General features: G+C 44.4%; 1 protein-coding gene across 1 annotated transcript in view; it reads left to right on the plus strand.

Moving 5' to 3' along the window:
• MED12 (mediator complex subunit 12) overlaps positions 1–12,809 on the plus strand; it is a 295,163-nt gene that overhangs the window by 78,628 nt on the left and 203,726 nt on the right. The window contains 1 exon segment of the mRNA XM_030208869.1: positions 4,425–4,561. Coding sequence (XP_030064729.1) covers positions 4,425–4,561 — 137 coding nt within the window.

A 12,809-nucleotide genomic window follows, 5' to 3' on the forward strand; every position in this document is an offset into this window, starting at 1 on the left:
CGCTGTAACTTTTCCAATTCCACTATATCTTTCTTGAGATGCGGCGACCAGAATTGGACACATCCTTCTCTCTGCTCCGCCATGAAACTGATGACATAGGTTGACCGGACACCTTATCTGTGCTCTGGGACAGCTTTTGAGAGCACCCTGTTTCTTTAAAGCCAGTGACTTAGCGTTCTGCACTTAACGAGACTTTGGATTTTTGCTTCCCCATTGTCTTCATGTTTTTCACTTTTTTGGACGGTGAGGGTCCCAAGCCGACCCCTGTCGCAAGTTGACCGTCTTATACTGGAGATTCATCTGTGTAGTCCAATGATTTAATGAAGCTTTCAGTTTCCTTAATGTAAAAAATGTTATTTCCATTCTGAAAAATCAAGTTGGCTGGGTGCCAAACTTCAGCTTGTAGTCCACGTGCAACCAAAGCTTGTTTGGAAGGTCACAACTCCCTCTGGCGCCTCATAGTATCTGCACTAAGATCAGGATAAATGCACACGTCCCAGTTCTCACATTTGCAAACCTTCTGCTTTCGCATATAATTCACCTCCATGTATTGCAACAATTTTACAGTAAACACCTGTGGCATGCCACCTCAAATACTGGCTGCGCTGTAGATTCTGGGAAACATTGGCACAACAGTTTTTGAATGAAGGGACTAGGGAATTCCCCCTCTACTCCTTCTGGAATACCGTACATCTGGAGGTTTGACCTGTTATGCCTGTTTTCCAAGTGTTCTATTTTCTCACTTAGCACTTCCAAGCACCTTGTAGTAGAATCCAGCAACTTGGCATCTTCTCCTGGGCCACCTCCACGTCAATCACACGACTGTCCAGTTGATCCACGTTCTCAGCAAGCTCTCCCAAGCGTTCCTTCAGCTTAACCACTACCATGTCTGCAATTTCTAACTTAACTGCCCACAGTTTTCTAATACCAGTGCCAGAGCATCTTCCGAGCATGGTTTGCAGGTTGTGCCAACCCAATACGATCCACTAGAAAAGAAGCACTTCTTCCTGCCAAGGGATCCCAGCATAGAGCTCCTTTATGGACAGAGTACTCTTCCCTTTCATAATCCTGGGCATTTTAGAAACTCCTCTGACACCAGAGGCTCTACGCCCTGCAATGCTGCTCAGCTGTCCAGGCTGCAATAGCTTTAATTAGGAGATTCAAGCGGAGGTGCAAAGGACCAAAGTTACTCACTTCTGTCTAGCATGAAGGTTCCACTGTAAATCCTTTATTGTGCAGAAGTACTTGATAGACATAGTAGAAATATCAGCTGACAAAATACTATACTACTTACCAGTTGAGAGGAAGAATTTGGTGAGCCAAGCTGGTACTGAGATGTTGCAAGATCCCTAGTGTCCCATGGTATCATAAGATTCGACAGTTATTTCTGAATCTGAATTCGACAGTGGCTGAACGGAATGGATTTTAAAAATGGTCTATATTGGTGGTTCCCAAACCTGGTCCTGGAGTCACCCCAGGCAGTCAGGTTTTCAGGATATCCACAATGAATATTTGTTCTGTCTGGACAATTGTGTTGGGCTTTGACAAGCCTGTTGAAGAAATTTGAAATTAAACATTGGAGAGGATACAATCCATTATAGAAGAAGAATTTGTGAAGGTTTTGGCGCTAGTGGTGGCTAGAGAAGATTGCGTCTTAATTGTTTGCACAACAGAGGAATGACCAAGTTTTGAGAAGGTCGTAAAAGAGATTATACATTGAAGGATTTATTTCTCCATATAAGAAGCTGTGGTTACAACTGTGGTAAGAAGAAATGTATTAACCCACACTGGAACGGTTTGTAGTCGCCTATAATAAGGCGAATCACAAGCTCCGAGAACAGTTTGGGACTATTTGAGTATGCTTCAGTATTTGAGGAAATGTTTTGAAGTGTGTGAAGTAAAACAATCAATTATATATTGAAAGATAATCCTTAGATGTCTAGACCGAACAAATTTTTGTAATAATAGAGAGAGATTTGGATTGAGGGATTAATGTTTTAAACTATATGTGTTGTTTATGGGAATATGGCTTGATTGAGAGTGTATGGGTATGAATGAGAGTGAGGGATGAGAGATATTGGTTTTAAACAAACACTTTTGGATATTTGATATTTAAATTGTAATAATTAAAGAGTTGTGGAATAATTGCTAAACAAATATTGGTAGTTACTCGTAGTATTTAAGCATAGATGTCTGTAACTAGATAGAATACTGATTCTCAAGTTATATGTGATCAATAAATATTAATGATAGATTTGCATGCATTGCCTCCACTGCATGTAAATCTCTGTCATGAATATTCATGTGGATATCCTGAAAACCTGACTGGCTTGGGTGCCTCCAGGCTAGGTTTGGGGATTACTGTTCAACGGAATTTGTTGAATTTTGTACCATCTGTTTAACTATCCACTTCAACTCCAAAGAGTTGAAGAATCAGTTCTTATTTGAAAATTATGTGAAAAGTTTAGACACTCCAGTCCCAGCCATAGAAACTTAGTTTTTTCTCAATTTAGTTGTAAATAATTAGTAGTAATCCAATTATCAGTAAGTCTGACACAACCCATCATGCTATTCAAGGTGGTGGCCCAATCTTTAGCTGTTGGTAACAATACATGATGTCATCTGCATAAATATAAAATGGTATTTTTAGCTGCTCAAGCTCCATTTCCAAAGGTTGGAGCAACAGATTAAACAAAATGGGAGACAATGTAGATCCCTGTGGCACTCCACTACCGGGCCTCCAGCTGGTGGAAAAACAATCTACCCTTTTCACCATATAACTATGTACTGCCAAAAAGCCTCTAAACCAAGAGAGCACCACCTATCTACTCCCAACTCAATCAGATGAAACAACAAAAGATCTGATCGATCAGATCAAACGCTGATGAGAGATCGAACTTAATAATAATAGCGTTTTGCCCCTTGTTCAACAAAGATTTACCATAAGTAATCAGAGCCCCTAGTACTGTTTCAGTAGTATGATTCTTTCTAAATCCCAACTGAGATATGGAGAATATAATGAGTATTAGTATAATCGTACAACAATTTTACAACCTATCTCTCTAATAGTCACATAAACAGAGGGCTAGAGGCAACTGGTCGATAGTTGTTAATAGAAAATAAATCACCTCTTTTCTCCTGACCAATTATCTGTTTTTGGTTTTTTTTATGCTATGAAGAGGTTAGCTTCTTTCTGGTGCTTCTTAATCATTCTGTTTTGTCTGCTAAATAACTCTTTAATATGTATTGAGTTCTGTGTCTGATTTATGGCTTGCTAGGCTTTGCTTTTTGACCTTCTTTCTTCTCTTTATTTTCATTGTCCTAATTTAAACCCCAGTTTGGTGGTCTGTTGTGAGCTGTTCATTTTTGGACAAATTCCTAAGGATAACGTCCTTAAACCATTAAGGTAGACCTGGGGAAAGATACTGCTTATCCCTGGGGATAAGTAGCATGGAATCTTGTTACTTTTGGGATTCTGCCAGGTACTTGTGACCCGGTTTGGGACCGTGTTAGAAACAGGAAATTTGGCTAGATAGACCTTGATCTGGCCAAATAATGCACTCTTACAATTTGAAATCATAGAACATTATGCATAACATAAACACTCAAAAGTATATTACACACATCACATATCTCATTTGTTCTACTTGCCCACCTCAAGTGAAGGTTGACAATCAACCAGTTTATGGAAGCCCATCTCTGTGTGTCTGCTGTAAAGGAAATGTTCTCATCTTGCAATGGAATGCGAGATACATCTCTAAAACCCTTATATTGAAAGCGATATTATTGGAAAAGATATTCAAAATGCCATTACTTTAGAATATTGTTTTATGTTATTTGTATTTTAAAGTTATTATTATATGTCATTTATATTTTAAAGATGTAAACCGTTCTGATTTGCTATGTAAGAAGTAACGGTATAGTAAATAAACGATAAACGAAACTTGCGTGCATGCTCATTTATTCACAATATGTGTGCACGCAATTGAATAATTCCCTGGTATGTACCTTAGGTTTCTCTTTCATTCTTTCTCCCTCCTCTCCTTTCTTATAAACACTCCTTGTTCCTTCCCTTCTCCCACACATCCCTCTTCCCCATCTGCGGCATACTGCTCTCCTGCTTGTATTGCACATCTCTTACCTCTTTTGTGTTTTGTTTTGATTTCAGTGCAAGTTTTATTGGTTTATGATTTTGTTAAATTTGTATGCAGATTTTATCACACAAACATTTTAAAGTGAATTAAATTTTTTTTTGTTTCACTCTTGCTGCTTCTGTCCATGTTTTTCTCACCACCTCTATTGCTACCTGTCTATTTCCACGTGTCTTTTGTTGCTTCTCCCCCTTGTTTTCTTTGCTATCTCTTTCTTTCTTTTCTTGTTCTTGGGATGTTGCGGTTCTATCCTGTTCTCGTACTTCTTTCTAGGGTTCACTATTGGGCGAGTGCTGCACACACTGGAAGTTCTCGATAGTCATAGCTTTGAGAGATCTGACTTCAGCAACTCCTTGGATTCTCTGTATAACAGGATCTTTGGCCTGGGTCCAAGCAAGGATGGTCATGAGGTAAGACAAGAAGAAAACAGGAACCAAGGAACGGAGTGAATGACTTTATAAGAGACACAGGAGAAATGGGATCCCCTTAGACAATAGAGGTGACCTTGGTGTCCCCTGGTTGGGTGGGATTGTGTGTGTGTGTGTGGGGGGGGGCTTGGTTGTGTGGGATACAGGCAGTTGAGATGGGGGAGGACCTTGGTTGTTTTGGTCTGAGGGAGTCTATTGGACATAGCCTCTCTCCTTTAATAGCTCTCCCTCACAGTGTCAAAGCCACCTTAAAACTTAGTCCTGCCCAGGGGGGAGTGACAGGAGGGTATGGTCCAGAAAGTATAAAAGCTCAGGGTACAGCTAGGCTAGAGGTGCCCAGAGGGAAGCAGCGAGACTAGACTGCTTATGCCTCCTCCATGTATCTGAACCAGAAAAAACTAAAGTTTGTAACGGCTCCCAAACTCCAGCAGTCCCAATCACCATTGCAGATTCCCTGATTACTATTAGCACTACTATTAAAGTTCTAGGAGTCTCATTTGATTTCCATCCTTTCTTTTCCATCTCGTATATCTGAAATTATCCATCTGTGTTTTCTTAATTAAAACTGTTCAGTAAAACATCTATTCTCAAATCAGTTCTTTGAATATTTATTCACTCTCTGATAATTTCTAATATAGATTACTGTAACAGCTTGTTGCAAAGAATTAAAGCCTCCAAAATTCTGCAATTAGGCTCTTTGCCAGTTCCAAAAAATTTGATTGTTTTCCCCCTTTTGCGTGAAAAACATTGGTTACCTATCACTTACCGCATCACTTTCAAGCTTCTAACTATAGTACACTAGTAAATAAGGCCCATTTCAGACAGAAATGAAACGGGCGCTAGCAAGGTTTTCCTCGGAGTGTGTATGTTTGAGAGAATGTGTGTGAGAGTGACAGAGAGAGAGTGAGTCTGGGTGCGAGTGTGTGTGTGTGAGGGAAGAGTGTATGTGTGAGAATGAGTGTGAGTGCGTAAGTGAGACACAGTGACTGTGAGAGAGAGTGTGTTTCACACAGATACACTGTGTGAGAGAGAGTGTGTGTGACACAGAGTGTGAGAGACTATCCGCCTTATTTTCGAAAGAGAAAGACGCCCATATTTCGACCCAGATCGGGAGATGGGCGTCTTTCTCCCGTGGGCGCTCAAATCGGTATAATCGAAAGCCGATTTTGGGCGTCTTCAACTGCGATCTGTCGCGGAAATGGCCAAAGTTGACGGGGGCGTGTTGGAGGCGTGGTGAAGGCGGGACTGGGGCGTGTTTATCGGCCGAGGAGAGATGGGCGTCCTCGGCCGATAATTGAAAAAAGAAAGGCGTGTTTAGCGCGAATTTGGGTCACTTTTTGGACCCTTTTTTTTTTCATGAACAAGTCCCCAAAAAAGTGCCCTAAATGACCAGATGACCACCGGAGGGAATCGGGGATGACCACCCCTGACTCTCCCAATGGTCGCTAACCCCCTCCCACCCAAAAAAAACAACTTTAAAAACTTTTTTTTTTCCTGCCTGTATGCCAGCTTCAAATGTCATACCCAGGTCCATCACGGCAGTATGCAGGTCCCTGGAGCAGTTGTTAGTGGGTACAGTGGACTTCAGGCAGGTGGACCCAGGCCCATCCCCCCCTACCCGTCACACTGATGGTGGTAAATGGGAGCGCTCCAAACCGCCTCCAAAACCCACTGTACCCACATCTAGGTGCCCCCCTTCACCCATAAGTGCTATTATAATGGTGTAGAGTTGTGGGCAGTGGGTTTTGGGAGGGATTTGGGGGGCTTAGCACCCAAGGGAAGAGAGCTATGGACTTCAGAGGTAGTTAACTTTTTTTTTTAATTGTTACAAGTGCCCCCTAGGGTGCCCGGTTGGTGTCCTGGCATGTGAGGGGGACTACGAATCCTGGCCCCTCCCACGACCCAATGCCTTGGATTTGGTTGTTTTTGAGCTGGGCGCCTTCGGTTTCCATTATCGCTGAAAACGATACCACCCAGCTCAAATCCGCACAAATCCGATGCATTTGGCTGGCACAAACCGTATTATCGGAAAAAAGATGGACACCCATTTTTGTCGAAAATAGGGTTTGTCCCGCCCCTTCACGTACCCGTTTTCGGAGATAGACGCCCATGGAGATGGGCGTTCACGTTCGATTATGCCCCTCTATGTGTGCGATACACAGACTGTCTGACTGTGTGATACATAGAGAGTGAATGTGATACAGTGTGAGACATATGTGAGAGACTGTATGAGAGTGAGAGAGGAGAAAGACAGTGACTGTGAGAGAGTGTGTGTGTGTGTGTGTGACAGAGATACCTCCCCCCTCCCTCTGTGGTCTCAGGACCCCCCCTGCCTTTTGCCCCCTCTGCGTGGTTGGCAGCACTGTCTGTGTGTGTGACAGAGTGAGACTGGGTGCGAGTGTGTCTGTGAGAGAGTGTGTGTGATTGTCCTGTGTTCCCTGCCCCCTGCAGCCACCCAGCGATTCTCCTCTCTCCCCTGGCCCCCCTCCATCCACCCATCGATTCTCGTCTCCCCTGCCCCCCCTCCAGCCACCCAGCTATTGTCCTGATTCCCCTGCCCCCCCCTCCAGCCACGCAGCGATTATGCTGTCTCCCCTGCCCCCCCTCCAGCCATGCAGCAATTCTCCTGTATCCCTTGGCCCCCCTAGAGCCATGCAGCGATTCTCCTCTCCCGTGCCCCTCTGTAGCCACCCAGCGATTATGCTGTCTGCCCTGCCCCCATTCGAGCTACGCAGCTATTTTCCTGTCTCCTCTGCCCCCCCTCCAGCCACCCAGCGATTCTCCTGTATCCCTGCCCCCCCTGGAGCCATGCAGTGATTGTCATCTCTCCCCTGCCCCCCTCCAGCCACCCAGCGATTATGCTCTCTCCCTTGCCCCCCCTTCAGCCACCCAGCGATTATGGTCTCTCCCCTGCCCCCCCTTCAGCCACCCAGCGATTGTGTTCTCTGTGCTGTCCCCCCTCCAGCCACCCAGCGATTGTGTTCTCTGCGCTGCCCCCCCTCCAGCCACCCAGTTATTCTCCTCTTCCCTGCCAGCCCTCCACCCACCCAGCGATTGTCCTGTATCCCCTGCCCCCCCTCGAGCCATGCAGTGATTCTGCTCTCTCCCCTGCCCCCCCTCCAGCCACCCAGTGATTATGCTGTGTCCCCTTCCCCCCTTCAGCCACCCAGCGATTGTGCCCTGCCCCCCTTTCAGCCACCCAGCTATTTTCCTGTGTCCCCTGCCCCCCTCCAGCCACCCAGCGATTCTCTTGTATCCCCTGCCCCCCCCTCGAGCCATGCAGCGATTCTCCTCTGTTCCCTGCTCCCCCCCCATCCAGCCACCCAGCGATTGTGCTCTGTGCCCTTTCCCCCCCTCCAGCCACCCAGCGATTGTCATGTGTCCCGTGCCCCCCCTGCAGGCACCCCACGATTCTCCTCTGTCCCCTGCCCCCCCCTCCAGCCACCCAGTCGAAGCGGCGGCGTTCTTGAAAGCCCTGGCCGCCCACGGAGTCAGCTTGCCTTTAGAACAGAGCGTCAGTCAGTCCTCCTGCGTTCTTTGTACCCGCCCTGGACGTCATAACGTTTTGACGCGAGGGCGGGGTATGGAGAGCTGTGACGCCATAACAGACTTATGAACCTGAAGCCACGGAGTCAGCTTCAGAACGTTGGAGGTGCGTTTTATTATAGTACATAAGGTACATCTATCAGGCCATCCTTTATACTTACATAGTTTGCTAGTGGCCTAGTGATTAGGGCTGTAGCCATAGAGCCAGGGGAACTGAGTTTGAGTCCCACCTTAGCTACTGCTCACCCACCCCACCTAACCCTGCACACTTTGAATCAGACAGAGAGACACATTGGGTGAGATTTCTACTATTTCCAGTGCTGAGTGTAAGTACATAAGTAATGCCACACTGGGAAAAGACCAAGGGTCCATCGAGCCCAGCATCCTGTCCACAACAGCAGCCAATCCAGGCCAAGGGCACCTGGCAAGCTTCCCAAACGTACAAACATTCTATATATGTTATTCTATAGAAATTGATAAGTAGTAGTAATTCCATATTCACCAGCAAGAATTTCTCATTCTTCACAGTCCAATATGATGATTGTTCCTTCCTTTGATCACTTTATGATTTTGTTAGATGTAGAATTTTTAGTGTAATGCTCTTCCTTTATACCTTCGCTTAGAACATTCTCATATAAAGTTGAAATCTTGATTAAAAACATTTTTATTTAAGGATGCATTTTTTCTCCTTTTTTGGGATATAGCCTGTGGGACGTTTCCAAGCCTGCAGCAGACTTATTTTTCTCCCACACTCTTCCTCTGAACTCCCTTTCCTATCCATTATTGTACTATTTATATCTTATCTTTTATTGTTTCTTTTGGCTTTATCGTTTTTTTAATATACAATATAAACCACTCAAGAAATACTTCTAATGGGTGGTATTTTAAGATTTTATTAAACTTTAAATTTGAACGGCAGCCGCAACAGCAGGTAGGCCAAGTTCAACTTGATATCTTTGACTGGACCAGGCGCAGTCCAGCTTTTGCTAACTGCTAGAGACTGTGTTAACTCTGAGGAGCTAAACCAGAATCCAGAGACGGCAGTGTAGGCCACGAAAGGCAGCACTTCTCAACCGTTTTTCAATGGGACACACCTGACAGACACCACCACATACATGACCCTCACAGACATTTGGTCTGACAGAGTATAACAATTTTTTTTTTTTAGTTAAATGTAAACATTCTCTGCGTCCACAAAACCTGCACCCCCCCCTCATCTCATGTCATCTGATTAATAACGATGTAAATCTCTCCACATTGTTAAATACAAAATCTGAAAAAAAAATCCTAACTCAACATACGTGTAGCAAACCTACCATAAAAAGTAGCACTAATTCCTATGATTCAAACTAGAGAGTTGCATGGGGACAGAAATTTTACCCATCTCTGCATGCAATCTCCTCTGTCCACACCCGTACTCATAACCTTCAAATGCAGTTACTTTCATTTAGTTTTTATTGAGTTGTAATAAAAATACAAACATAAACATCTGCCGAAACAGCATAAAACCAATACCCCTCTCCTTCCATTCCCTAAACTCAAACCAAGAGGCTGACAGCCAAGGAAGAGGTCAATAATTAGCTGAAATACAGGGTAGGAAGGAATCCCTTTAACATATTCATCCTAATCAGAGCTGTATAGTGTTGGCTCCTGCCTCAAAGTCCTCATGGTAGTGCAAGTTGTGGAGAAAAAGATCACACTCACCAGCAAGCTAGCTGGTGGTCTTACCTAGCATGAATATTTATTGTATATTCTCAGTTGAATACGCTGGGTTTTTTTTTTTTACAGTTTTGTGATCCACATGGAACTGAAGAGGATGTTGTGGAGTGTAAGATCAATATAATAATAATAATAATAAATAGCTTGAGAATCTAAAGGTGAACAAAGCTATGGGGCCGGATGGGATACATCTCAGGATGCTGAGGGAGCTCGCAGAAGTCCTGACGGGACCGCTTAAAGATTTATTTAATAGATCTTTATAGACGGGAGAGGTTCCGTGGGATTGGAGACAGTGGATGTGACCCTGGTAAGTCACATTGGTCGTAGGAAAAATAATGGAGTCACTGCTGAAAGAGAGGATAGTTTTCTTTCTAGAAGCCAATGGGTTTCAGGATCCAAGGCAACATGGCTTTACCTAAGGAAAATCCTGCTAAACGAATCTCATTGAGTTCTTTGACTTGGTGACCAAAGAACTGGATGAAGGACATGCTCGAGATGTAATCTACTTGGATTTCAGCAAAGCCTTTGATACGGTCCCCCACAGAAGACTCGTGAATAAGCTGAGAGGGCTGAACTTAGGACCCAAAGTGGTGAACTGCATAGGAAACTGGTTGACCAATAGGCGGCAGAGGGTGGTGGTAAGTGGAATCCTCTCGGAGGAAAGGAAAGTGAGCAGTGGAGTACCTCAGGGGTTGGTGCTGTTGAATATATTGAATATATTTGTGAGAGATATTGCTGAAGGGTTAGGAGGAAAGGTTTGCCTTTTTGTGGATGACGCAAAGGTAGCCAATAGAGGATATCCTGGAGGGAATAAAAACCATGAGAAGAGATATCCAAGCATTAGAAGAATGGTCAAGGGTCTGGCAGTTAAAATTTAATACCAAGAAGTGCAGAGTGGTGCACTTTGGTTGCGGAAACACAAAAGAGAGATACCGGATAGGAGGGGAGAGACTGGTAAGCAAAACCTTGGGGTTATGGTGTCTGAGGATCTGAAGGTGAAGAAAGGCAGTGGCCGTGGCCAGAAGGATGCTAGGCTGCATAAAGAGGGGTATAACCAGCAGAAGAAAGGAGATGATGCCCCTCTACAAGTTGTTAGTGAGGCCCCACTTGGAATATTGTGTTCAGTTTTGGAGGCCATATCTTGCTAAGGATGTAAAAAGACTTGAAGCAGTGCAAAGAAAAGCTACAAAAATAGTATGGGATTTGTATTGCATACAAGAAGAGACTTACTGACCTGAACATATATACCCTGGAGGAAAGGAGAAACTGGGGTGATAAGATATAGACGCTCAAATATTTGAAAGAGATTAATCTGCAAACAAACCTTTTCCAAATACAGGAAGGTGGTAGAACTAGAGGACATGAATTGAAGTTGAAGGGGGGCAGACTCAGGAATAATGTCAGGAAGTATTTTTCACAGAGGGGTAGATACTTGGAATGCCCTCCCACAGGAGGTCATACTGTGTGGGGTAAGCCTAAAGGAATCCTGTTCAGAAGGAATGGATCCACAGAAGCTTAGCAGAGATTGGGTGGCAACACCGGTAATTGGGAAGCAAAGCCAGTGCTGGGCAGACTTCTACGGTCTTGTGCCCTGAAAATGACAAGGACAAATCAAGGTCAGGTGTGTATAAAGTATCACATACAATGAGTTTATCTTGTTGGGCAGACTGGATGGACCATACAGATCTTTATTTGCTGTCTCTACTATGTTACTATGTAAGTCCATCAACAATATGTGGTCCTAACTGTGATTGTCTATCCCAAGAACATGCCCAGTTTATGAAAAAGACTGTTCGGATGATGTGCTGGCATCAGTCAATCCAAGGATTCATCTGGCAGCTTCAGAAAGATTTTTCTACTTGGTTGATTTTTACCTTAGAACATAAGAATAGCATAGCTATACTGAGTCAGACCAATGGTCCATCTAGCCCAGTATCCTGCTTCCAGCAGTGGCCAATCCAGGTCACACGTACCTGGCAGAAACCAAATTAGTAACACTATATCATGCTACCAATCCCAGAGCAAAGAGTGGCTTCTTCCATGTCCATCTCAATAGCAGACTATGGCCTTTTCCTCCAGGAACTTGTCCAAACCTTTTTTAAACCCAAATACGCTAACCGCTGTTAACATCATTCTCTGTCAACGAATTCCAGAGCTTAAATAATTCTTTGCGTGAAAAAAAAATATTTCCACCTATTCTAAAACGTATTTCCATGTAACTGCAGCGAGCAGACTCGAGATCTTCCTTATATAAGGAAGGAGTCTACTCTGCTGCTACACAGACTAGAACTGGGAAGAGCCTGCAGCAAACTCTGCTCCAGTTTCACACAGTCCACTCAGCAGAGATTGCTGCAGGCTCTTCCCATGTGGTTCTAATGTAATCCGAGTAGCAGCAGAGTAGACTGCAGTCACCGCATGCAACTGAACCAGGTATGGCCCCGGGAACTGGGGTGCTGGCAGCAACTCAGAGACGTGGTGGAGGTTATCTGGCACTCCGGGCAGGTGAAGGGACTGGGATGGGAGTAACGGTAAATGGATACCAGGTTCAGGCTGCAGCACGTTTATTGCCCGGGACAAACAGGGTAAGCGTAATCTCTAAGAATAAGATGCTCCCCAGCAGTTAAGACTTATGAAATACCGCAGGCCAGTTGCCAGAGTAAGATTTTATTTTATTTTATCTTTTTTTAAACAGGCTCCTTCCTTTCATCACCCAGCACCACTTCCCCATCCCCTCGCCTCGTCTCCTCAAACCACAGACACAATAAATAAACCAGGATAGGAAGGTACCTGCAAGAGGGAAAGTACTTGAGCAGAGGTTGCTGCAGGCTATTCCTGTGGATTTCTACTTCTATGTAGCAGCAGAATACTAACTCCTTATACACCAACAGAAAAGTTGGAAGCTAGGAATGGGTTTGGTACCTGGAGCTGCGAGTGGACGAGTGAGCACACTCTTCTGTTCTGACTT

The sequence above is a fragment of the Microcaecilia unicolor genome, chromosome 7 (assembly GCF_901765095.1).
Source record: "Microcaecilia unicolor chromosome 7, aMicUni1.1, whole genome shotgun sequence".
Classification (NCBI taxonomy): domain Eukaryota; kingdom Metazoa; phylum Chordata; class Amphibia; order Gymnophiona; family Siphonopidae; genus Microcaecilia; species Microcaecilia unicolor.